At 46.1% G+C, this 26,276-nt stretch overlaps 1 protein-coding gene across 1 annotated transcript in view; it reads left to right on the forward strand.

The window, feature by feature from the left end:
- The window catches only part of LOC308311849 (receptor tyrosine-protein kinase erbB-4-like), a gene marked incomplete at its 5' end in the record, with an annotated part of 279,643 nt that overhangs the window by 110,604 nt on the left and 142,763 nt on the right, over nt 1-26,276 (forward strand). The window contains 9 exons of the mRNA XM_080758624.1: nt 1,617-1,755; nt 4,226-4,287; nt 4,964-5,082; nt 7,834-7,975; nt 11,455-11,568; nt 17,117-17,243; nt 18,527-18,600; nt 21,200-21,290; nt 24,350-24,555. Coding sequence (XP_080614750.1) covers nt 1,617-1,755; nt 4,226-4,287; nt 4,964-5,082; nt 7,834-7,975; nt 11,455-11,568; nt 17,117-17,243; nt 18,527-18,600; nt 21,200-21,290; nt 24,350-24,555 — 1,074 coding nt within the window. The remainder of the gene's footprint in view (nt 1-1,616; nt 1,756-4,225; nt 4,288-4,963; nt 5,083-7,833; nt 7,976-11,454; nt 11,569-17,116; nt 17,244-18,526; nt 18,601-21,199; nt 21,291-24,349; nt 24,556-26,276) is intronic.

Raw genomic sequence — 26,276 nt, forward strand, 5'->3', positions numbered from 1 at the left:
GCACTTGCCGCGTTATGAGCTTGCAGATTTGACTATTTTTTTTTTTAATCGCGAAAACGTGGCACAAATCTTTTAATGTACATTCATATATATATATTCTTTCCGAGCTAATGTTTTTAACTGCAATATTTGCTTCTGGAAGGTCCCTGCATGGAACCTCCATATTTTCATGTCCAAAAAAGGTTGAGCTGCACCACTGACATAGAAACCAGGTTTTTCAGAAAACCGTTAGGATTTTAGAAGACATTAATTAGTTTAGTATCGTACGGCCTGAGGTCTAAACGGTCTATACCGCACGCAGCGAGCCGCTCGGCACATCACGGTCGACGGACGGACTTCACCTTGAGCGTATCGACTTTCTGCCACGGCTCTTCCTCTAACCCATTCTGACCTGAGATCAGATTCTAAAGATGCCTCACTCTCTCAGAAACAGGAGATAGGCTCCTGCCCTATGGGCATTCTGACCTGAGATCAGATTCTAAAAATGTCTTCTACAACTTGACAGTTTTCTGAAAAAGCTATGTTTCTATCTCAGTCGTTCTTCGATTTTTCAAAAAGAATAGCAGACCTACAAGCTCGTAGCGCGCCACTCGGTGGCGCGCTATGAGCTTGTAGATCTGCTATTTTTCAATAGCTAAAGCATAGCATAATGCTATAACACCAAAAGGGGTTCCCGCTCAAAATGGGCTAATATCTACCGACCACAACCATGTCCGTGTATACTCAACTGGATCATATTTTGTGTTTTTCTTTATCTGAAGAAGACGCGCGTGACCTTTTTTTCTCTTTGCTTTTAGTTTCCGTTTGAGGATAAGGTTTCTGTCTAGTCAACTCTCCTGTGTCTTTATATCCTTTTCTGTGATTTATTGTGATTCGTTTGTTTGTTGTGGTTTGCCAGGTTTGTTTGAATCTTCTTTATGATGTATTTCCCAGTTGAAATAAAACATGAACAGTTACAGTACCTCGCGGGGGTGCAGGGGACCATAATCTCCTGAATCCAAGACATAAATCTTACTCTTATACCCTAACAACAAAATACAAATACAGTATCTAACCTATAACAATATATAGCTATACCAAAACAGAGAACAAAACTAAATGACAAAAAAAGAGAGGTCACCCATCGTACACACCCTGAGGCGTTACACTCTCATACTTCTAAAAGTGAACAAAGCGCTGCTGCTTGGAAGTCTTCTAAAGCCCTACACACACACACCGTCTGCGAACGCCACGCGTCAAAACAGCCGCATCCATTATTTTATAATGAACCTATCCCACACCGGCGGCGTCCGACGCGCGTTCACGCCTCGCCTGACGCTTCTGATACGCCACCGTTCTATCTTCCCTGTGCCGCGTCGTGTGTGTGCTGGGCTTTAGAGACATCAGCTGTTTCCAGACAGCCTAATTGTTTAGCCATTGGCAGGGTGAGCCTTTTAAAATATAATGGACCGAGATCCTGAACTTGTTTTCTTTCCTCTCCGTGTGTGTGTGTGTGTGTGTGTGTGTGCGCGCATGTGTGCGTGCGTGTGCGTGTGTGTGTGCATGTGTGTGTGTGTGTGTGTGTGCGCATGTGCGCGTGCGTGTGCGTGTGTGTGTGCATGTGTGTGTGCGTGCAGAGATCCTGAACGGGGGCGTGTACGTGGACCAGAACAAGTTCCTGTGCCACGCCGACACCATCCACTGGAGAGACATCATCAAGAACCCCCAGGCCGAGCTTCTGGTGGTACCGTCCAACAACAGCAACCTGGGCTGTACGTACACACAGTCACACACACACACACACACACACACACACACACACACACACACGCACACACGCACGCACGCGCGCGCGCGCGCGCGCGCACACACACACACACACACACACACACACGCGCGCACACGCACACACACGCACACACACACACCAGTGTTGTTTTTGACAGCAAATTATTTCTATTTTAGTTTTAGTCATTAGTCTCCTGAATAGTTTTCACTTAGTCTTAGTCACATTTTAGTCACCTGGAATGTATTAGTGTTAGTCTAGTTTTAGTCGACTAAATGTCATAAGATTTTAGTCGACTAAAGGTGACATTACACACTGGCGAATTGGCGACGCGATATATTCGTGCGAATAATTCGCATTTAAAAAAACCCAATTGAAGTCCATGCAAGCTTCCACATCAGTGGCGAATGTGCGAAAATACGACGTTTTCGCTCTTTATTTGTTCGTTCTGGTGTCGAATTTTTCAGAGATTCGCAGGCGAACTGCAACATGCAATATTTCGCATTTTCAGATCGCTTATTCGCATCGCGTCGCTAATTCGCCAGTGTGTAATGACCTTAAATCTACAGGTGATTTAGTCGACTAAAATGTATGTTTGCAGGCCTTGTTGCCGTCATAATGACTTAAAAAAAGGGGTTCCCGCCCCAAAATGGGTTAATGCATTTGGACCTGAGGAGTCGAGGACCATCTAAATCCTAAATTCTATATCGGTGGTGGTTCTAAAACTTTGTCATGTCAATATATTAGCCGCCTTCGCGCCCCCCCCCCATGTCCAGGGAAATCTCTCAGTCAAATCTGGTCACATAATTATGTTGCTCCAGGGAACCCCCAGAAGCAAATATTTGAGTTTTAAAAACGTTCACTGTGAAAGAATATAATAATTATATTCACTCACAATTCCCCCGCCCAAAATAACAGCTTGTAGATCTGTTTTCTTTCAATAGCCAAAGTTTACTATAATGGTTAAAAGTATTTGAGTTTAAAACGTTCACTGTGAAAAAATATAATTATATTCACTCACAATTTCCCCCCCAAAAAATAACGGCTTGTAGATCTGTTTTCTTTCAATAGCTAAAGTTTATTATAATGTTTAAAAGTATTTGAGTTTAAAACGTTCACTGTGAAAGAATATAATTATATTCACTCACAATTCCCCCCCCCAAAAAAATAACAGCTTGTAGATCTGTTTTCTTTCAATATATCTAAAGTTTACTATAATGGTTAAAAGTGGTTAAAAGCTATAAGGATAAATAAATGGGTTAATGGCGGAAACAGAGCCGAAGAGGAACAAAAGACGAGAGACAATAGGAGCATTCTTAGTGCTGATTAACCCATTCTGAACGGGAACCCATTTTGGTGTTAGCATCATGTTATGCTTTAGCTATTGAAAAATAGCAGATCTACAAGCTCATAGCGCGCCACCGAGTGGCGCGCTACGAGCTTGTAGGTCTGCTATTTTTGAAAAATCGAAAAGAATGACTGACATTTTTTTAATCTGATCTCAGGTCAGAATGGGTTCATCAGACCAGTGTGTTGTCCAGTGGAAACCTCGTACGAATCTGATCTCAGGTCAGAATGGGTTAAATGGCAGAGAGTGGGCATCGAGGGATGGGCCAACCCACGCCGAGCGCCAACAATAAGAAGAGGGAAAAACGGGGGGAAAAAAGCCAACATAAAGTGTGTGGGAGTCGGAGGTTGCCAGATCGAGGTTGGCCCCGAGCCAAGTTGTAGTCGGTATTTAACCCATTCTGACCGGGAACCCATTCTGGTGTTCAGCATCATGTTATGCTTTAGCTATTGAAAAATAGCAGATCTACAAGCTCGTAGCGCGCCACCGAGTGGTGCGCTACGAGCTTGTAGGTCTGCTATTTTTGAAAAATCGAAGAACGAGTGACATTTTTTAGAATCTGATCTCAGGTCAGAGAATGGGTTAATTAGACCAGTGTGTGTCCAGTGGAAACCTCGTATGAATCTGATCTCAGGTCAGAATCGGTTAACATAACAACCCTCGCCGCGGGGGCGGCTTGAAGGGTTCCGGATGACACTCTGGCACTCCGTTCCACTTAGCGTTGTAATTAACCCGTAGTCAATTAAGACTGGATGACAGGCCACTGGCAGACGAGGGGAGGCGAGGAGGAGGAGGAGAAAGGCTTTATACACGACGTACGGAGTCCTCTTTGATGGCCGCGCGCGCCACCGCACGTATACACGAGACAGATACACACGTCTTTGTGTCGAGCGAGAAAGATATATACATTTGTCATAGTCACCGCTCGCTCTCGCAAATGCCAGTGGTTTGGGAAGTTTTGACAGTACATACATGCGTGGGCTGGGGGGGTGTGTGCGCCTCATCGCTGTTTAAAACAAATGTGACAAGTGTGTGTTTTTTGTGTGTGTGTGTGCGTGTGTGTGTGTGTGTGTGTGTGTGCACGTGCGTGCGTGCGTTTGTTCTACAGGCAGACGCTGCCATCGCTCGTGCAACGGGCGCTGCTGGGGCCATCAGGAAGACCAGTGTCAAAGCTGTGAGTGTCATCATCATCAACCACACGACAAGGCCGAACACACACGCACACACACACACACACGCACACACACACACACACACACACACACACGCACACACACACACACACACACCGAGGCAAAGACATCAATCATCCTCCCATGCCGTGTGTTGCCTCCCACCCGCATAGCACGAGAAGAGATCTAACAAAAGGGAGGCCGACGGAGACGAAGAAGCCCCTCCATGCCTGTCCTCGTGTATAATTACAGCATGCATGTACAGATATTGCGTGGAGGGGAACGCGACCTGTCCCTCCCCCACGCCACGAGGAGAAGCACGGGCCATCATTACCGACGTGCGTCCCCCGTCTCCCCCCCGCCCTCGCATGGCGTGGAGCGGAGCGTAGGGGAGGACAGCCCAGCGGGTCGCTAATGCCTCGACGACAGCCCCCCGCCGCTGAGATGTCGGCCGTCGCAACCTCACCCCCCTCTGGCTTTTTCACATGCAATTACAGAATGCGAAGTAGTGGTGTGGGAGCTGCTATAATATGCTACTGCGCTCTTCTTGGGGGCTGAATGAAGGCAGAATATACTCACTCACACACTCCTCCAGGTTGAGGTGATATAGCTTAATTATCACCGCGGTGGTGCTATAATATAAAGCTCTCTCTCTCTCTCTCTCTCTTTTCCATGCAGTGACAAAGACGGTGTGCGCGGAGCAGTGCGACGGCCGCTGCTACGGGCCTTTCGTCAGCGACTGCTGCCACCGCGAGTGTGCCGGAGGATGTGCCGGTCCCAAGGACACCGACTGCTTCGTATGTACCCCCTCACACACGCACACACATGTACAGTACAAGCACATTACGTACACTGTAAATCCCTGGAACATGTGGCACGTTTAAACCTAAACACCATTGTGTAATAATAAAATGCCACATGTTTATTAATGGTCATAAAATACAGTAGAACACAGGTTCACTCAGACACCTCACGAGAACACCTAGTGTTTGAATTCTAAACACCTACAGTATATTACTGACTTTGATTGTAAAAACTAAACACGTTTATGTGTTTAAAAAGTGTTACTGGCGATTAAACATGTTCTTCTGTTTATAATCTAAACACTGACACGTTTAAAAACTGTTACAAATAAGTGTTTAATACGATTTATAACCTAAACGCTTGGGTTTAGTGTGTACACAAGCATGCAACCCAGCTCAACCCCTCTCTCTCTCTCTATCTCTCTCTCTCTCTCTCTCTCTCTCTCTCTGACACGCACTGTAATTTGCCTGCTCATCTCCCCCCTCTTTCACGAGTCCAAACATATCTCTTCGCTGACATTCTGTTTGCTATATCTCGGCCCCGCTATGAACATTTTCCACTTTATTTACCGGCTGATGCATTATTTGTCGTCTTTAGACGGAGGCTCGTAAAGCCGGGGCGGCCGTGCGTCGCCCAAGCAAATTGGTGATTCACTGTTCCAATTAGTCCCCTTTTACTGTATATATCCTCAAGTAATTATCCCGTGACAAACATAACCCCCAGCCCTACCAGTGGGAGAACGTAAACAAGTATTTCCACTTTTTTTTTTAATAGTTTTTGATACAAATATTGTACTTTGTTTATACCACGCTATATGAAGTATACTTTGCAGATTTTAGAGAGTATTATTCCAAAACAAATTTTTATTCATGCCAATGACGGCTATTTATTTCACTCTACAAAAACGTTTTTTGTGTATTTTTCTACATTGTGGTAATGATACTTTTACTTAACACAGTCAGGGCGGGAACCCTTTTTGGTGTTTTTAAGCATTATGTTATACTTTATAGCTATTGAAAAATAGCAGATCTACAAGCTCATAGCGCGGCACCGAGTGCCGCGCTATGAGCTTGTAGGTCTGCTATTTTTTGAAAAAATCGTGAAAATGTGGTGCAAATCTTAGAATTATTATTATTCTTTCAGAGCGAACGTTTTTAACTCTGACTCTTTGCTTCTGATGGGTGGAAGGAACAACATATTTTCAGATGGGGGGGGGGTCGGCGGCCAAATACATAATATTTCTAGGGGGTCCTTGACATGAAATGGTTTGAGAACCACTGACACACATAGAAACATGAGGTTTTCAAGGAAACTGTCAGGGCTAGGGTTTGGGTTACAACAAGTTTCGGATGGTCATATCTTCTTCATTTATTTTCCAATTTCAATGAGCAATACATCATATGAAAGGTTACGGTGTGCAGTTTCATAATATGTAAATAACTGAAAAATGACCATGTCCCCCTTTGTATATCAAACCACTGTCCCTGGTCACATTTAGTAGAATCCTTCCCCAGGTCTAAAGGGGTTAAGTGACTCTGAGTGCGTCTTCGCCGCCCGGCGCCCTCAGACGACCGGCCGGCGGGCTGATATTGTCGCCGTAACTCACCAGACGGACGCGGTCCTCGTCCAATTCAATTAGTGACAGCCGTTGCAGGCCCGCCGCCGCCGCCGTCTGTTTACGAGGAGGAAGCGTCTCTCCGTTTAGATCACGGCTCTGGATCAATGGCTCCAATTTCTCTATACCTCGCTTTCCCGTTGTGTGCAAAGTGGCGAGGAGGGACACGGGCGAGCGCTCCGCGGTGTCACGACGTTGGGAATTAAAAATGAAATGCCGCCTTAATAACTCGCTCGCTCATGATGACAAACCCCCCCCCCCCCCCCCCCCCCCCCCCCCCTCCGCGCTCACCTCTCCACCCCGCTCAGTAATGGCACCCGGTGGTGCCTTCCAACACCAGGCTGCTGTTGGTGGTTGTTCCCTTCTGGCTCCCAGACTATGGAATGAACTCTCCCCCCCAACCCAATGCAATTAGAATTGCCCAGGCGGTGGCGTAACCGTCTGGGCACCCGACTGGTAATCCAGTCTCAGTGTGCCGCGGGTTCGACTCCCGAGCCCGACACGGCCTTTACTGCATGTCTTCCCCTCCATCTCTCTCCCGTTTCCTGTCAGCCTACTGTCTGTCACTTCAAAAAAACCAATAAAAGGCGTAAGCCGCTAAAAAAAAAAGAAAAAAATAACTGCGGACACCTTGGCTGGTAATCCAGTCTGGCAGTGTGGCCGCGGGTTCGACTCCCGATCCCGACAGCCTTTACTCCATGTCACCCCCCCCCCCATCTCTCTCCCCATTTTTCCTGTCAGCCTACTGTCCATCCCTCTATAAACAAATCACACCCGTGTGAACTGAGTGGTGCAACTCTTGTGTATGCTTATACTGTAAATAGCTCTGGATTAACACATTTTGCGCGGGAACCCCTTTTGGTGTTAGCATCATGTCATGCTTTAGCTATTGAAAAATAGCAGATCTACAAGCTCATAGCGCGCCACCGAGTGGCGCGCTACGAGCTTGTAGGTCTGCTATTTTTGAAAAATCGAAGAACGACTGAAATGGAAACATAGCTTTTTCAGAAAACTGTCAGGATGTAGAAGACATTTTTAGAATCTGATCTCAGGTCAGAATGGGTTAAGAGAGTCTATAGCTAAATGCTTGAGTTGTAAACTGTGGTGGTTTCTCAACCCCTGTTCTCAGGCCTGCACTAACTTCAACGACAGCGGTGCGTGTGTGACCCAGTGTCCTCAGCCCTTCGTCTACAACCCCACCTCCTTCCAGCTGGAGCACAACCCCAGGGCCAAGTACACCTACGGGGCCTTCTGCGTCAAGAAATGCCCACGTGAGTGACACGCAATTCACTTCAATTGATATATGATATGATATAGTACTTTATTGTCAGTTCACACTGAAATTTGTCTTGCGACCCAGCAGCCAAGTATGCAGAACACATATATACACACACACACACACACACATTTGACATAACACAAAGAACAAGACAATTTACATACTTAAAGACATGAAGCAATATCCACCGCTTAGATTATCCTGTGGCTACTACATCTCCTGATTAAGCCTCAAGGTCGACTGGTGGACAAAGGACCTCTTTAGTCTGACCTTATTGTATGCTGGTACACCATATCTCCTTCTTGAAGGTAGCAACCTATATTCTCCATACAACACAATGAACACATGGTTCGTATTAGAGGTGATATTCCTTGCTAACTGAACAAATGTTCAGTTGTTGCAGCAGTTGTGACTTTAGGGCTGCAGACAAACATCCATACCACCGTGGTACTACAGTACTGAAGAACTCATAATAACAGAAGTGAAAAACAATTCAAAGGGGCTTTATTGGCACGAGAAAACATTGCCAAAGCAAAAGTGTCAAAATTATAGTAAAAACTGTTGGAGGTTTTACAGCATTTTGTAAAACGGAAGCTATGTCCCATTGTGCAGTGTAAAGCTTTTTTGTAACAAATGGCAGCACTTTTTTGCAGGCACTTTGGGACAAATGGCAACATTTTCTCTCAAGACTATTTAAATATACAAAAAAAACTACTCTGATTTAACCCATTTATGACGGGGAACCCTTTTTGGTCTGCTATCCAAAATAGCAGATCTACGAGCTTGTAGGTCTGCTATTTTAGAAAAATCGTGAAAATGTAGTGCAAATCTTTGAATATATATTCTTTCAGAGTGAACATTTGTAACTAAAATCTTTGCTGGAGGGGGTCCCTGGAACAATATATATTCAGATGGGGGTCGGCGGCCAAATACTGATAATTCTGGGGGTCCTTGACATGAAATTGTTTGAGAACGACTGACATAGAAATGGGTTAAGATGTGTTTAAAGGTATAGCAGCTCTGTTTACATGGTGTAGTTGTATGTCTAGTGGTCTACTTGGTACAGATAGTAGTCCTTAGGGTGGTTGTATTCCATTGGCTAACCTTCTTTTGTCGCAACAGTTCACAAATCCTTGCTGCTGTGTTTGCACGTTGTTGTACTTTTTTTTTTGTCATTGGTCATGTTTTCAAAATCTCCGCGGGTGATTGTAATCTGTGGTAAGTATGTGTCTCTGATGTCTTGGTACGTTGGGCAGATTGTTAAGAAATGTAGCTCAGTTTCAGACTTTCAGACTTTCAGAATTTTGTGCGCAGTGGGTGCATGTAGTCTGTCTTCTCTAAAGGGACAGGTCTGCCTATGACGGCCTTGCTCGATCACAAGTCTGTGCTCACTGAGTCTTCATACTTGGTTACGATTGTTTTCTTTGTTTTTGGGGTCGGTCACAGAGTGCTCAGGTGTTCTGCCACGGCGTATTCTCTGTTTAGGGCCAGATATAGCTTAGTTTATACTCTGCTTTCTTTCCCTCCCACGCTCGCTGATCTCTCTCTGCTGAGGGAAGAAGAGGCTCTTTCTTTGCTTTGCCCCGGTCGGTGGTGTGCATGCATGCACGCACACACGCACGCATGCGCGCAGCCACCTGCGAGAGCACGCGTTGTACTGTACAACACATACTAACGGAGAACAAAAAGACAGGAGCTAAAAGCTGAGTTGTTTTGATGTCTGAAAAGATGGATATTGTTTCATCTAGAAAGCTTTCATCAGGGTGAGAGAGAGAGAGAAGTACATGTACTGTGCTGCACACATCTGAGAGACGGGACACAGGTGGCTGTCTAAGTCTAAGATATGTGTTATTAATAACCATCAACAGGTGCCTCTCAAAAATAAGGAATATGGAAAACAAATGACATTGGGAAGAATACAAATACAAAACACCAAAAGTCTGCAGACATCCGTGACACAATTACGGATACATGATAGAGAGAGAGAACGCGGAGGTTCACTGTTACTGTCGGTTTGGGGTTTGTGGTTCCCTTCTGAGTTCTGATGGCTGTTATGGACATTGTTTTGGCCATACCTACTGTACCACGCCTGAGTTTGGTTTCTTTCTGATTGCCTTGTTTGTGTTTAAACCCTGCTTGCCTTCAGTTGGTGCTTTGTTTCTTCAGAGTTATGCACAGCAGTAGTTCCCAGAGTGGTGTCCGGGGACCCCCAGGGGTCCTTGAGGGAGTTCCAAGGGGTCCCCAGTTAAATGATAGCTCTGAGAGTGAACAAAAATAACCAAAATGGAACCAAATAGGGTCCATTTGGTTCCATTTGTTCACTCTCAGAGTTAAATGAACATTGATTTAACAAGATAAATCAGGGTCCCAGAGATAGAAATGCCATTAAATGGGGGGTCCGTAGACTAATGCATGTCAAACTGGGGGTCCTTGAAATTAAACGGGTTGAGAATCTCTGCTATAGAGCCATAAACATCTTCTCTTGGGGCGTCCCTGGCATGTCTTATTGTCTTCAAATGGGGGGTCCGCGGACTTATTTATTAGTGTCAATTTGGGGGTTCTTGACATGATAAAGTTTGGGAACCTCTGCTTTACAGGTCCAACAGATGTCACTCTATAGTGTTCGACATTTAGTTTTTCCATGGGACACTGTAGCTACTAGACTTAAGCGGTGGTAGCCTATATTATACTTTTGCCTTCTCTGATCTTCTGTGCTTTCTGACCTTTTGAATTGTTTGCTTCAATAAATGTGTGTTTTCTTTTCCTTCTGCATCTGAGCCTCCCCCCCTTTGCATTTTTTGACCGTTCCCAACCCTGACAGTTACCTCTGTTGAACCCTACACTGTATATACTTTGGTGTCCTAGAAAAAAGCTGGGCAACTTTGAGAGGGCCACTATATTTCCACACTCACTCCAGAGGGCCGCATTGCATATTACTGTCGTGGCAAAAATAGCTATATTTGAATTCTCAATGTGGTTTTTACTGGTTAAATCATCGGGGAGGAAATCCCCGCGTCGAAAAGGAAAACGCCAGCTATAACATGTTGACTCCATCTCTGTTTTCTCACATACAGACAACTTCAAAGACAACTTCAGACAAAGGAAAACGCCAGCTATAACATGTTGACTCCATCTCTGTTTTCTCACACACAGACAACTTCAAAGACAACTTCAGACAAAGGAAAACGCCAGCTATAACATGTTGACTCCATCTCTGTTTTCTCACATACAGACAACTTCAAAGACAACTTCAGACAAAGGAAAACGCCAGCTATAACATGTTGACTCCATCTCTGTTTTCTCACATACAGACAACTTCAAAGACAACTTCAGACAAAGGAAAACGCCAGCTATAACATGTTGACTCCATCTCTGTTTTCTCACATACAGACAACTTCAAAGACAACTTCAGACAAAGGAAAACGCCAGCTATAACATGTTGACTCCATCTCTGTTTTCTCACACACACAGACAACTTCGTGGTGGACCACAGCTCCTGCGTGCGAGCCTGTCCCAGCAACAAGATGGAAGTGGAGGAGAACCGCATCAAGATGTGCATCCCCTGCACCGACATCTGCCCCAAAGGTGAGGACTAAATGCAGCAGCGTGGGGGGCCGGGCCGGGGTGGTTCTGTAGGGGGCGGGGCGCGTCGCCCCAATAAGGTCGCGGAGGAGAGCACAAACATTACCGGAAAGGTCGCCGGGGCGAATCTCTCTCTCAGCCCGGCAGAGAGAGAGAGAGAGAGAGAGAGAGAGAGAGAGAGGGAATGAGGAAATTCTCTGCAATGCGTCTCTAGCCTACACAGTATACAAAGCTAAAGGTGCCCTTGGGCAAAAGGCGCTTATAAGCGCCAACTTGTTCGAAGCAAAGCCGTGAAAGTCAGAACGCGATTGTAACCGAATAACCCCCCCCATGTGCAAAGTAAAGATAATAAAATAATAAAACAGGAAAGGGAGGAGAGGAAGAAAAAAAAGCGAAATAATAAAACTATGGACAGAAAATAAAGTTAGTGTATTTCATGGAGAGGAGAGGAGAGGAGAGGAGAGGAGAGGAGAGGAGAGAGGGGTAGAAAAGACTGGCGCTGCCTCAGATTTATTGACGGGGAGACGGGGATCGTGGGGGGCAATAAATGTGCAGGGATTTGTCTTGCCGAGCTCAGCTGATGACCTGCACACCATACACACTACACACAATACACAATACACAATACACACTACACACACTACACACTACACACCATACAGCCCTGACGAGCGCGCAAGGACGACATCACCTCGCGCTCCTCAGACACAGAAATACAGAGTCGAGCCTAAACTGTTTTTTTACGACCCTCAATATATCTCCACTCGGCATCACTAGAGGTATGGGAGAGATTTAACTTCCATGTAAAAGTCCTCCCTTATTGAAAACACAATAATAATATTTACCAAAAATAATACCAAAAGTTAAAATTGTCTTTCTAAAAAGGGTAGTCCCAATATTTGGCTGGTTATACCGTCACGTGACCGGTGTACTGTAAATTCCACCGATAACCCACTCCTTCAATTACTGGGGCTTCTTGCCGCAAAACAAGGAAGTGATGTGGCTCGCTCTGGTGGCGCAAAGCGTAGCTACTTTTGTGAATTCAGTCGTTTTATTAGGTTAATATTGCTATATGTTTGTAACCGTTTTAGAAAAGCAATAAGCCACTCGAGGCCCCAGCTTACCGGGTATTTTACCGGGCTGCCAGTGTAAAATACCCGGTAAGCTGAGACCTCTCATGGCTTATTGCTTAAATGTAGTATAAAATAGGGAAGTCACTTCTAGTCATTTTTAAGTGGTGCAAACCACTTCCTTAAGTGAGTATGTGTGTGGGTGCCTGCCTGGCTGCATGGTTATTTTTCACCACCTGTGCGCAACCTAACACACACAAAAATACACACGCACATATTAACTGTATATATGATGATTTCAGGTGTGCCAGTACAGTACAGTGACAGTACAGTAGCCTACAGGGTACAGTAGAGGGACCCCCGCACGGTAACTCTGTCATTTCTCTACCGTTTCGGACGCGGGGCGGCTCGCCGTAATCGGGACGGCACCCTGGGTGCGTTCCTGTGGGTCTGGGACCCCCTCCCGGGACCCCCACACGGAGTTGCACCACTTGTTTAACTACCTATTATGTAAAAACTGTGTACATTGGTGACTATAACTATAATCTACCTGATCTTGAGGCCTACAAAAAAAGTGTATATATATTTTTTTCTCTTATCAACTAGTCAACTAGTACCAACAAGGTCGACTACTGGATTCACTAGTTGAATAGTCGACTAGTTGCTTAAAGCCCTAGTATAAAATAGGGCTGAAGTGGTTACCCTCAAGTACCTCAAAAGTACAGTAGCTGAGTAAATGCACTCGGTTACCTTTCCCCCCCCCCCCCCCACCGAACATAACCTTGCACTCTGAGAAGGGCGAGAGAGAGAGAGACAGAGAGAGAGAGAGAGAGACGCGCACTGTACTACGGAAACCAAACTATTTATATCACTCTCACAGCGTTCTGCTGTCTGAATGTACAGGAGAGCAGAGGGACGTCACACACTGTACACAGACATCAAATGGAGGGGCTTCAGCACCCTGCCCTTTTTACCCGTCTGTAAAAAAACAACTGCCCTGATCTCCAGACAATGAATGCAGCGTTTGCTATAGTGGAAGAAATGCAAAAAAAAGCCAAGCCATAATACCGGGGCAGCATTCAGGAGAACAGCTTTTTGTTTTTAGTCTGCTGAACTTGGAACGCACACATTTTGCGTCGAACAAATGTGTTTCTAAATCCATGTCATTAGGGTTATTAGCACTGGATTACTACTGATTACTACTGGATTGGCATCTCCAGTAGATACAGAGGGCTGGGGTGCGCCGACCGAAAATAGCTGATCTACAAGCTCTCAACGCGTCGCAGCGCGACGCGTTGTGAGCTTGTAGATCTGCTATTTTCTCCACTTTGGTCCAAAAGTGCCCTCTTATTCCAGCCCCCTGCCTCTCTAAAGGCTCATACATACTCCAGTTTTTGGTGATAGGTTATCACCGTTTTAGGTGATCGCTTATCACCTAAAACGGTGATAAGAGTTGAGGCCATCATACTCGCGGTGATGTCCTTATAAGGATTGACCCCGCCTCCCTGTCTGTGGTTTACCCCAACTTCTAGACCAATCGGTGAACCGGGGGGGTGATATAGCTCCAGAGTGAAAAGACTTGTCTGATAGTAGTAAAAACAGAGAGATGGGTCTGTGTCCGCGGTGATGGCTGTGATCATCACCGCCACTGACGTATAGCGGTGTAGTTTTCCAACCCTTTTAAAAACTACACACCGCTGTGATAAGCTTATATATCACCAAAAACTGGAGTATGTGTGAGCCTTAAAGGACCACTTCACCACTTTATCTTCATATAATAGGTCCTCACTAATAATCATGAAAAAATGGCGCAATTCTTTTCTACTGTACTCGGTCTCTGTCTCATAGGAGGGCTGTGGGCAGTTCAGAAACCGTCTTCCAGTGACGACATCGATTGGAAATACAGTACAAGCTAATAAAAACTGCAGGCTTTCTAAAGTCCTGAAAAGTTGCAATGCAAAAATGGAAGCCAGCGTTCTCATGATAATGAAAATCTAAACATTTTTGTAAAAAAAATCTTGTTTAAAAAATAATATGCCTAATGATCTTCACTGGAAGACGGTTTCTAAACTGCCCACTGCCCTCCTATGAGACACGGAGTAGAAAGAAATCGTGCCATTTTATCATGATTATTAGTGAGGACCTATTGTATGAAGATAGGTTGAAAAGTGGTGAACTGGTCCTTTAACACCCTCTGCACGTCTCTGCAGAGAGAGAGAGAGAGAGAGCGAGAGACACTGCAGTGGCTCAGCCAAGCGACAACATCACAAGGAGAGAAAAGAAAAGCACACTTCTTGTATACGTGTCACAGAACGACGTTTCCTGTGGAAGGCATTCTGAGTCACAACTTTCTGTTTGAACGGTTCCAGTGTCTGTACAGTCAGAGAGACGTAGATCAGCACTCCCTCCCTCCCTCCCTCCTCTCTCCTCGTATCCCTCGTTGTTGTCACCTTGTCTTCGACATGCTGGCGTATCCCCTTTTTTTTTGACGTGCTTCCCTTTCTTGTCACCTTTTTTTTCTTTTTCTTTCGAGAGATGCCACATAGTCCTGTTTCTATGCTGATTACTTATACTGATCACACGGTTGTTGTTGTTGTTGTTTTTAGATTATGTTCTTTCTCAACCACAAATGTTAAGAATATGTATTTTCAGCATGTCGTTTAGACAGATGCTATAGCTTTGATGTTTACCGTGTACTGAATGCTAGTTTCAACGATGCACTGTGTTCGCGTTGCACTGATGGGGAATATATTCTGATCTGGCACTTATAAGACACTCTGGATGAGAGCCGGAGCTGCTAAATGCCCTAATTGCAATTGTTTTCCTGACACTCATGCACACACGCACGCACGCACGCACACACACACACACACACACACACGCACACACACGCACGCACACGCACGTGCACACACACACACACACACACACACACGCACGCACGTGCACACCACAGCCAAATCTCAGCTGATGAAAGCAGACAGGGAGTGAATTCCAAAGGGTCCTAAAAGGATAATATAAAAGCTGCTAATCAGTTCATTGCACGAGCTGTAATGGACGTCAAGCAGGTGACATTAATGCGTGAGAGACCCTTTGCACAGCAATTTAGTGTAATGGCGCCTCATTAAAAGTGGTGATAATAAATAGGATTGCCTTGTCTGTCTGTCTGTCTGTCTGTCTGTCTGTCTGTCTGTCTGTCTCTGCCACGCTATGAGCTTGTATAGGTCTGCTATTTTTTGAAAAGAATCGTGAAAATGTGGGGCAAATCTTTGAATGTAATATTCTTTCAGAATTAATGTTTTTAACTCAAATCTTTAATTGCATCTATATGGGGGTCACTGGAACTATACATATTTTCATATGGGGGGGGGGGGGGGGGGGCAAACAGATGATTCTGGGTGTCCTTGACGTGAAAAAGGTTGATCACCAACTGACATAGAAACATAATTATACTGTTGGTTGTTCAGAAAACTTTCAGAAGATTTAGAAGACATTTTTATAGAATCTATAGTGTCAGGTCTAAATGGGCTAGAGTACATATTTTAGCACCCCTACAGGGTACAGTGCCCACCCTCTCTCTCTCTCTCTCCTCCACAGTCAGGGCTGCGTGGCGGGCGACCGAGGGGCGCCGTCCATCCGATTGGTCGATCTCTTGATTACACCGTCACGCAGCCGGGCGAGGGGGGTAATGAGGGATAGCCCTGTGGGGAACTGTGGGGAAATGATAACAAATTAACATTTCAGATATGGAATTGGCTGGTATAAATCACTATCAAAAACCGGTTACGCCCGTTAATGCCGGCCCTATTCATCACCAACCAACCAACCCCCCCCCTCCCCCACGCCTCTTGTCAGAAACGTTTGGCTCACACTGGCGACCCCCCCGCCCCCCCCGCAAGTGTAATTAATGCACATCTAATGAATTCATTAGATGTAAAGGGATATTGGCGCTGCAATATGGCTTTCCTCTTTAATTCCCCGAGAGTCATCAAAAGAATGTGAGCGGTCGTGGACACAGAGAGAGGGCTGTGTGTGGCCTCGTCAGTGACCCAAAGAAAAATCATATTTCCATATATTATATTGTAAAGGAAGCAAGGGTGTGCCAATTATGACCCAAAGACAGATGTGTTTCCATACGGTATATACAGGGGGGTATTAAAAAGAAAGTGGTGCAACTCCGTGTGGGGGTGGGGTCCCCCCCGGTGGGTCCCCGGAACTTCCAGACCCACAGAAACGCGCCCAGGGTGCCGGCCCGGTGCCGGCCCGGTTCCGGCGGGCCGCCCCGCGTCCGAAACGGTCGAGAAATGACAGTTACCGTGTGGGGGAATTAGCAGATCTCTTTCTCTCTCTCTGATTGTCTCTCTCTCGTTTGTTTTATCTGTTGCTATTGACTTCTAAATCGTCTCTTTCCAGAGAATCCCTGACAAAAGCCGCACTAAATAACGTGTGTGTGTGTGTGTGTTGTCGTCATGTTGTGCCAGTGTGTGACGGCATAGGTACGGGCAGCCTTCTCACGGCTCAGACGGTGGACGCCAGCAACATCGAGAAGTTCGTCAACTGCACCAAAATCAACGGCAATCTCATCTTCCTCATCACGGGCATCAAGGGGTGTGTATATCTCATCTTCCTCATCACGGGCATCAAGGGGTGTTTATATCTCATCTTCCTCATCACGGGCATCAAGGGGTGTTTATATCTCATCTTCCTCATCACGGGCATCAAGGGGTGTGTATATCTCATCTTCCTCATCACGGGCATCAAGGGGTGTGTATATCTCATCTTCCTCATCACGGGCATCAAGGGGTGTTTATATCTCATCTTCCTCATCACGGGCATCAAGGGGTGTGTATATCTCATCTTCCTCATCACGGGCATCAAGGGGTGTGTATATCTCATCTTCCTCATCACGGGCATCAAGGGGTGTGTATATCTCATCTTCCTCATCACGGGCATCAAGGGGTGTGTATATCTCATCTTCCTCATCACGGGCATCAAGGGGTGTGTATATCAGTGTTGTTTTCGTCGACTAAAACTAAGACGAAAAATGTTCGTCGACTACCTTTTTTCACTGACGGAAACTAAATGAAAACTAAGCTATGACGACTAAAACTAAGACTAAATATATCGACAATTTCGTCATGAAATAAAAACGAGACTAAAATCTTATGAAGGGACTAGTGGACAAGAGATCCAGTATAAGTCATTTCACACATGGTTGCATGCTGAAAATAGTCGATCTACAAGCTCGCGTTGTGAGCTTGTAGATCGGCTATTTTCAGCAAGTATAAAATGTGTCATTACGATGGCATCAAGGCCCGCCAAAACACAGTGGGTAGTGCTGTCACCTCACAGCTAGAAGGTCCTGGGTTCGATTCCCGCTGGGGACGCTGTTGGCGCTTGGGGTGTGTTCTCTCCTCCACGTCATCAGTGCACATATACCCGAGGCAGGGGTTGGCGAAAGGGCCTTTCTGTGTGAAGTTTGCATGTTCTCCCCGTGTCCCCTATAGGGTAGGTATACCCTCACAAAAAACATGCAGTAATCCTGGTCTCTAAACTACCTCCCCCTGGCCAGCCGGGGGGCGCCTGATGGAGGGGAAAGGAACTGGTCGGAATAATGTGTTCCTTCCACGTGCTACGTCCGGCCGGGGGAAACTGCCCCCCCCTGTCAGGGGAAAAGAAGCAGCTTCCTTCTGCCAACATTACAGGTTGGCAGAGGAAGTGTAGCGCCCAGGATTACATTAGATAATTGACACTGGTTGAAAAATAGGTTGCAAAATTGTGGGATTAAAAGAGAAATTGAAAGGATTCCCCCCCCCCCCCCCCTCCTCTCTCTCTCTCTCTCTCTCTCTCTCTCTGTCTCTCTCTCTCTCTCTCTCTCTCTCTCTCTACAGGGACATGTACCATGGGATCGGCGCCTTGGACCCGGAGCGGCTGAATGTGTTCCGCACCGTGAGAGAGATCACAGGTGAGAGAGAGGTTTCACCATGCTGGGAAATATTGGCCCTATACCATTTTAATAATGTGACGATCTCTGTGTGAGAGAGAGAGAGAGAGAGAGTGTTACTACAACTCTCTTCAGCAGATATGTCAGACATTGTGCCAGCACGCGGCGGCCACGCGGCCACGCGCCCGCTGGAGCGCGTGGCCGTGCGGCGCGTGGCGCGGTGCCGGCTGGGCTCTCGCCGCGAGGCACGGCCGGGGAACGTTTTCTGTTGCGTATTTATTCATTAGCCATTAGCCCATTCTGACCGGGAACCCATTTTGGTGTTAGCATCATGTTATGCTTTAGCTATTGAAAAATAGCAGATCTACAAGCTTGTAGGTCTGCTATTTTTGAAAAATCGAAGAACGACTGACATTTTTTAGAATCTGATCTCAGGTCAGAATGGGTTAATCAGACCAGTGTGTGTCCAGTGGAAACCTCGTATGAATCTGATCTCAGGTCAGAATGGGTTAGAGGCCGTAAGGGATGAGCGCTGTCTCGTATACAAAGCCTTTTGTCATATTAAACTGCGACTTGCAGTTGAGCCAAACGGCTAATGGAGTGAAACTGCATTTTCATAATGAAAACCCGAGCAATAAGAAAGAGCAATGGCCGTCCGCCCTCCCCCCACCCACATCCTGCGATGTTCCCACCATCACCGGCTCCTGATATTATCTGTCATTAAGGCGGTGGCGAATGCAACGAGATCTATTATCCCGGGATGGTATTAAGTCCATTGCTTTAATTAGGCTGTATTGTCTTTTTCCCTCGCTAGACACATTTCCCCTCTTCAAATGGCCTCTTCACGTTGAACCTCACAGACTAACGCACACACACACGCACACACACACACACACACACACACACACACACACACACACACACACACACACACACACACACACACAGAGGGAAGCAGACATACAGTAGTATCACTCCACTTCATGTTTCTTTCTTTCATTCTTTCTTTCTTTCTTTCCCCCTTTCTTTCCCCTTACAAAGACACATGCAAGTGGGAGGAATCCAGTTATGTCCCTTCCCTTTTTAAAAGGCTGACATTAAAGCCACAAGCTGTTTAAATAAGGCCCGCTTTTAACACATTTTTATTTGTCCATTTATTTTATTTAGCTGGTGGTGAAACGATTAGTCACAACAATCGATTAATCAGTTGACAGAAATTAAAGGCAAATTCAATTTAACTAGTAATTGGCATATAGTGAGTCTTGGCATTGTGATGAGTCACAAGTAAAGTTTTACAAACTGTATATGTGCGTTTTTTTTTTTACAGCTCCATCAAAAAAATGTTGAATGCTTGTCTTTGTTCCACTTTATAAAATGAAAAGTTGCTGGCTAAACGTACAGTATTAAAGCAATTTGACCTGAGATCAGATTCTAAAAAAATGTCTTCTACATCCTGACAGTTCTCTGAAAAAGCTATGTTTCTATGTGAGTGGTTAATTAGATTTTTCAATTTCTGATCAGCATTCACCATCAATTTGTACTTCATCTTACTTTACTGTCATTTTATATCCTATCCTATCCAGAAGAACTGGACCGTATATGTACCAACCCTGATTGGACATTCAATAAACCTTAAGCCATTAGGTCCAAATTAGCCTATACAATGGCATAAACACATTCATCCTATTACTCCAATAAGTTTACCACACTTTATTTACGACAACCCCACAGGTGTTATTGGTCCAGTAGGAGAGACCAATTACAACCATGCTTCCCACTTTAAGACAGGCACTATAAAAGGCAGCCCAATCCAGTATTCTGGTCCTTTGCCACTGCCTGCCCAGAACCAAGGACTGTCTAAAGAGGACGGGACGCGAAGACCGTGCGGGCGCCGCCATGTTTGCTCACATGGTGCTCCATGGAAGGAAAGAAACATGCGCAGTTGAGACCAAGGAAGCTGAACGAGGAAGTGTTGGCTGCATAAAGCACCATGGAGCCAACATGGCGTCGCCCGTACGACACCATGTTGTCTTCGCGTCTTGTCCTCTTTAGACAGTCCTTGCCCAGAATCAGGAAACACACACTGTAGTAGGAAAAGAAGCAACTGTCAAACATTTGCTACAGACAATATTCAATTGTTTGTGGCAATTCTTAAACTATTTCAGGAAAAAACAACAATAAAGACAAATTACTTTTGTGTGTTGTGTAACACAGGAAACGCAATTATAACGCAATTATGTTGAATATTATTATGTTTAGTGTGTGTGCACCCACCAAACTAATTAGCATAGGCCAGAGCCATATAGAGTAAGACTTCATGTGGCCAGCCAATTTCTTTACTTTTACTCCACTACAATTATTTAAAAACTTGGGAGTTACTGGTTACTTTGGCAATTTTGATTAGAAAACATACCACTTCAACCCTATGCATTTCGGCCATTTGAAAATAGTCGATCTATAAGCTCACAATGCGTCGCAACGCGACGCATTGTGAGCTTGTAGATCTGCTATTTTCAATAGATTTTGTACACATTTTGAACCTACGTAGTTTCTTTCAGTTTGTTTATTGAATCAGCCTACAGGTGTTGCCAGATTCATGCCTCGTGTTGTTTTGCTCCAGGTTACCTCAACATACAGTCTTGGCCCGAGAACATGACGGACCTGGGTGTCTTCTCCAACCTGGCAACCATCGGAGGCAGATCGCTCTACAGGTAAAGGGAACTTTTCAGCGGTCCTAAACATCTGTGTTTTCCGGCAGCATGGGGGTTTGTAATTGACTGAAAAATGTCACGCTGCGACATGTTGTGAAACTTGTAGATCGGCTATAGTGTCACCTACACACAACCTTGTATTTCAGTTCTACTGGACCTCCTCTCCACTAGTCGCTTAGTCTTATTTACCATACGATACGATACAACTTTATTGTCGGCTTGCACTGAAATTAGTTTTTGCATCCGTGACGTCACCGTTCAAGAAACAGACGACGACATAGACAATACATTACAAAATGGTAGACGTTACAGGGACACAAATCACAGAAACAATCAGGAACAAGAACACATCCACTGGTTTTAACGATGTTGGTTTAAAAAAGCAAGACAGACTGATGTATACAAAATAGTTCTTTGGTCTGTTTTTCTTAAATGTATACGGACTCTAAACCGGAGTCTTTTCACTGATGAAAAAAAAAAGTTTTTCGGCACAGTTTTAAGTCGACAAAATGGTTGCACAATGAATCCCCCTCGGATAAGACGAACCCTCCCCCCCCTCCCCCGTGGGCTATGTGTCTGTCTGTCCGTCCGTCCACGTCACTCCAACCTCCAGATAAAAGGAACAATGATAATGATAGTGCTGATAATGACAAGCCGGCCCTCGTCATGCCGCGCGCGGCACTATGAATGTCTCCCTAATGAGCGCTGACAAGTGCGGTCACCCTCCCGTTAAGCTAACCCCTCCACCCGCGCGCCGCCAGCGCTATTGTCCTTCCACTACGCCCCATATCTCCGCTGCAATTATCTCCCAATTCATCTCCTGAGAGACATTAGAGAGAAGAGGGCCGTGTCGGAGGATGGTTGCCATTATATTCCTTTGTGCGTCGTCGGTGAGTATATCACGCCGGCGTTGATAATAACACACGTGTACAAATATATAAATGGCACGACGTGAGAACTTTTTTTAGAGCGCGTGATTCCCAAACCTGTGGGCTGGTGGGGGGCCCCCCTGGTGGGCCGCGAGGGCATTGCAAGTGGGGGGCCCCTGAATAATTGGCTAAGTTCGACCTAAGTTTCTATATCAGTGGTGTCTCTCTCTCTCTCTCTCTCTCCCCCCCACATCTCTGTATCTGTATGTGTCATGTCTTCTCCAGGTTCATACCACATGCTTGCGGTCGTCGTGTATTATCTAATGAGCCTCCGTGTGTCCCTTTGATGCGTCCCGGGGCAGCCACTTTGATTTACTCTGCCTCCGTTTTGTTTTTCCATCAAAGTATATTTTGCGTTCAACTTTCCAGGCCCCCAATTCGGGTTGGGGGGGGGGGGGGGGGAGGAGAGGGGCACATACCTTGACCCTGTGATTTGAATGGCCTCCGCTGCGCCTTGTGCTGTCGAGTCAAAGCGTGTTCAAAGTCACAGCGTCCGTCCGAAACTAATTTACGAGCCTGGTGTGGAGTTCACGCGACGAGCACGTTTTGTCATGAGGCTCGCATGACAGCCCGACATACGACTATAGATGGATGTCGGAAAGATGAATGTCGGGACGGCCCACGCAAAGGACAAAAACACAGGACTGGCAACCCGCGGTAGTGCAACTACTGTATGCCCTCCTCCTCGCTGTCGCTGTCATTCTGAAGAACCTTTCTCTCATTTATCTCTTTCTCCCTCGGTTTCTCCCTCTGTTTTAGTGGTACAAACTGTTTTAGTAGGTTTTTTAGTGGGTTATTTTAGTGGTGCCCATGGGGCCTCTACAGCAGTCCCCATGGGGCCTCTACAATGGTGCCCGTGGCACCGTGACAGTTAAAACTATGGGTGCTATGACAACGTACATCATTAGGTTCACAAGTTGCATCGTTCCCAAGTAGGCCGGTGGCTGGCTGCGACGGGCACGTACAGGTCTAGTCAGTCTAATTCTAACTCCATGTCTCTCCTCTCCTCTCCTCTCCTCTCCTCTCCTCTCCTCTCCTCTCCTCTCCTCTCCTCTCCTCTCCTCTCCTCTCCTCTCCGGCCCAGCGTCATTCTAATTCTAACTCCATGTCTCTCCTCTCCTCTCCTCTCCTCTCCTCTCCTCTCCTCTCCTCTCCTCTCCTCTCCTCTCCTCTCCTCTCCTCTCCTCTCCTCTCCTCTCCTCTCCTCTCCTGCCCAGCGTCAGTCTAATTCTAACTCCATGTCTCTCCTCTCCTCTCCTCTCCTCTCCTCTCCTCTCCTCTCCTCTCCTCTCCTCTCCTCTCCGGCCCAGCGTCATTCTAATTCTAACTCCATGTCTCTCCTCTCCTCTCCTCTCCTCTCCTCTCCTCTCCTCTCCTCTCCTCTCCTCTCCTCTCCTCTCCTGCCCAGCGTCAGTCTAATTCTAACTCCATGTCTCTCCTCTCCTCTCCTCTCCTCTCCTCTCCTCTCCTCTCCTCTCCTCTCCTCTCCTCTCCTCTCCTCTCCTCTCCTCTCCTCTCCTCTCCTCTCCTCTCCTCTCCTCTCCTCTCCTCTCCTCTCCTGCCCAGCGTCAGTCTAATTCTAACTCCATGTCTCTCCTCTCCTCTCCTCTCCTCTCCTCTCCTCTCCTCTCCTCTCCTCTCCTCTCCTCTCCTCTCCTCTCCTCTCCTCTCCTCTCCTCTCCTCTCCTCTCCTCTCCTGCCCAGCGTCAGTCTAATTCTTACTCCCTGTCTCTCCTCTCCTCTCCTCTCCTCTCCTCTCCCCTCCAGCGTCAGTCTAATTCTAACTCCCTGTCTCTTCTCTCCTCTCCTCTCCTCTCCTCTCCTCTCCTCTCCTCTCCTCTCCTCTCCTCTCCTCTCCTCTCCTCTCCCCTCCAGCGTCAGTCTAATTCTAACTCCATGTCTCTCCTCTCCTCTCCCCTCCAGCGTCAGTCTAATTCTAACTCCCTGTCTCTCCTCTCCTCTCCTCTCCTCTCCTCTCCTCTCCGGCCCAGCGTCATTCTAATTCTAACTCCATGTCTCTCCTCTCCTCTCCTCTCCTCTCCTCTCCTCTCCTCTCCTCTCCTCTCCTCTCCAACCCAGCGTCAGTCTAATTCTAACTCCCTGTCTCTCCTCTCCTCTCCTCTCCTCCAGCGTCAGCGGCATCTCCCTGCTGATCCTGAAGCAGCGCTGGATCTCGTCGCTGCAGTTCCAGTCGCTGGACGAGATCAGCGCGGGCAGCGTGTACATCTTCAACAACAGCCGCCTGTGCTTCTACAACACGGTCAACTGGACCTCGCTGTTCCGCACCTCCACGCAGAAGGTCCTGATCCGGAACAACCGCGACCCCAAGGAATGCAGTGAGTACAGCCAGAGTGTATACAGTAGCTGAGTACAGCCAGAGTGTATGCAGTAGCTGAGTACAGCCAGAGTGTATACAGTAGCTGAGTACAGCCAGAGTGTATACAGTAGCTGAGTACAGCCAGAGTGTATACAGTAGCTGAGTACAGCCAGAGTGTATACAGTAGCTGAGTACAGCCAGAGTGTATACAGTAGCTGAGTACAGCCAGAGTGTCAAACTTCTGTTGTCGGCAGAATTTTCATCCTTTTAGGGGCAAGGCCACTTGGCCTTTAGTGTGGTCAACTTTTTGAGGGCACAAGGCCGAGTGTCAGGGCATGAAGGCCATCGATTAAAACAATGATTTGAAGTCCCCGGTCATAATTATTTTAGCTTAAAGGTTAATGATTATTTCTTTTTTCAAGGCGAACATTGGTTCTGAACAGTGCTTCTTAAATAAATAATCACAGCTTTAAATAACAAAATATAAGTAGCTACTGTTGTAAAATATTGTAAACATGTTTTGGGGTCCCAGTCCAGTGATGGAAATCATAATGAAATGGCCTAAGACCCTGTCACCCTATAGGGCTAATTCATATACATTTAATGTGGGGGTCCTTGACATTTAAATGGCTGAGGATCACTGGGTTAAACTGTGAGTTAATTCACAGAAAATACAATGACAGCCTACATAACTTTTGAATAAGGGCTTGGGTTAGAAAAGCCTATATTTTGTGCTAAAGTAATATATTGAATAACATGGCATTGCAGAGAGGTTAGTGACAGATGAGATAATCTCTCCATTGTGGGGCTGCAGGACTGAGGACTGTAGATAAGTCAGCACAAAGTGAAAGTGCATCTTCAGATCAGTTTTGGAGTGTGTGGACGAACAATTGTTTAATTATATCCATGGTATTTTTCTGTCGCTATCCATAATGCGACGCAAAAGTACATTTATATTTGTTTGGCAGTAGATCATCTCTCCTCCTGTTTTGCGTTAGACAAAAAAAAATCAGCTGGACCATGTCCGACCAACGACCAACGTTAATGCATGTGACGTACAGTAGGACCGCCAGACTGTCACAACTGTAGAAAACATTATTTTGTTTTGGGTGATAGTTGCAGTTTGACCGGATAGCTAGTAGCTACACGAGTAAGACGCGCGAACGCGGGAAGCGAACGCAGATCGTAAATTGCAATACCAATTAGAATAAATTACGAATTAGTGAGAACTGTGTAGTACTGTGAAATTTGGCCCCTTTTGTGCCCATATATGGAGCTGAGTGGACCTGGCCCCTTTTGTGCCCATATATGGAGCTGAGTGATTGCTGATGCAACACACTCCATATTTGGATAGCGGGACAGACACACAGACAGACACACACACACACACACACACACACAGACAGACAGACATGATCTGCTAGGTCTCATAGTAAGTGCTCACTGCGTTCGCAACGGAAGCTCTGATCATGAGTCAAATATAAATGCTTCCGTCGTACAGTCTGGAGCAACGGAACCTCTGATCATGAGTCAAATATAAATGCTTCCGTCGTACAGTCTGGAGCAACGGAAGCTCATGAGTAAAATATAAATGCTTCCGTCATACAGTCTGGAGCAACTGAAGCTCTGATCATGAGTAAAATATAAATGCTTCCGTCGTACAGTCTGGAGCAACGGAAGCTCTGATCATGAGTCAAATATAAATGCTTACGTCGTACAGTCTGGATCAACGGAAGCTCT

This window comes from Protomyctophum bolini (genome assembly GCF_963924005.1).
Source record: "Protomyctophum bolini genome assembly, chromosome: 24".
Lineage (NCBI taxonomy): Eukaryota > Metazoa > Chordata > Actinopteri > Myctophiformes > Myctophidae > Protomyctophum > Protomyctophum bolini.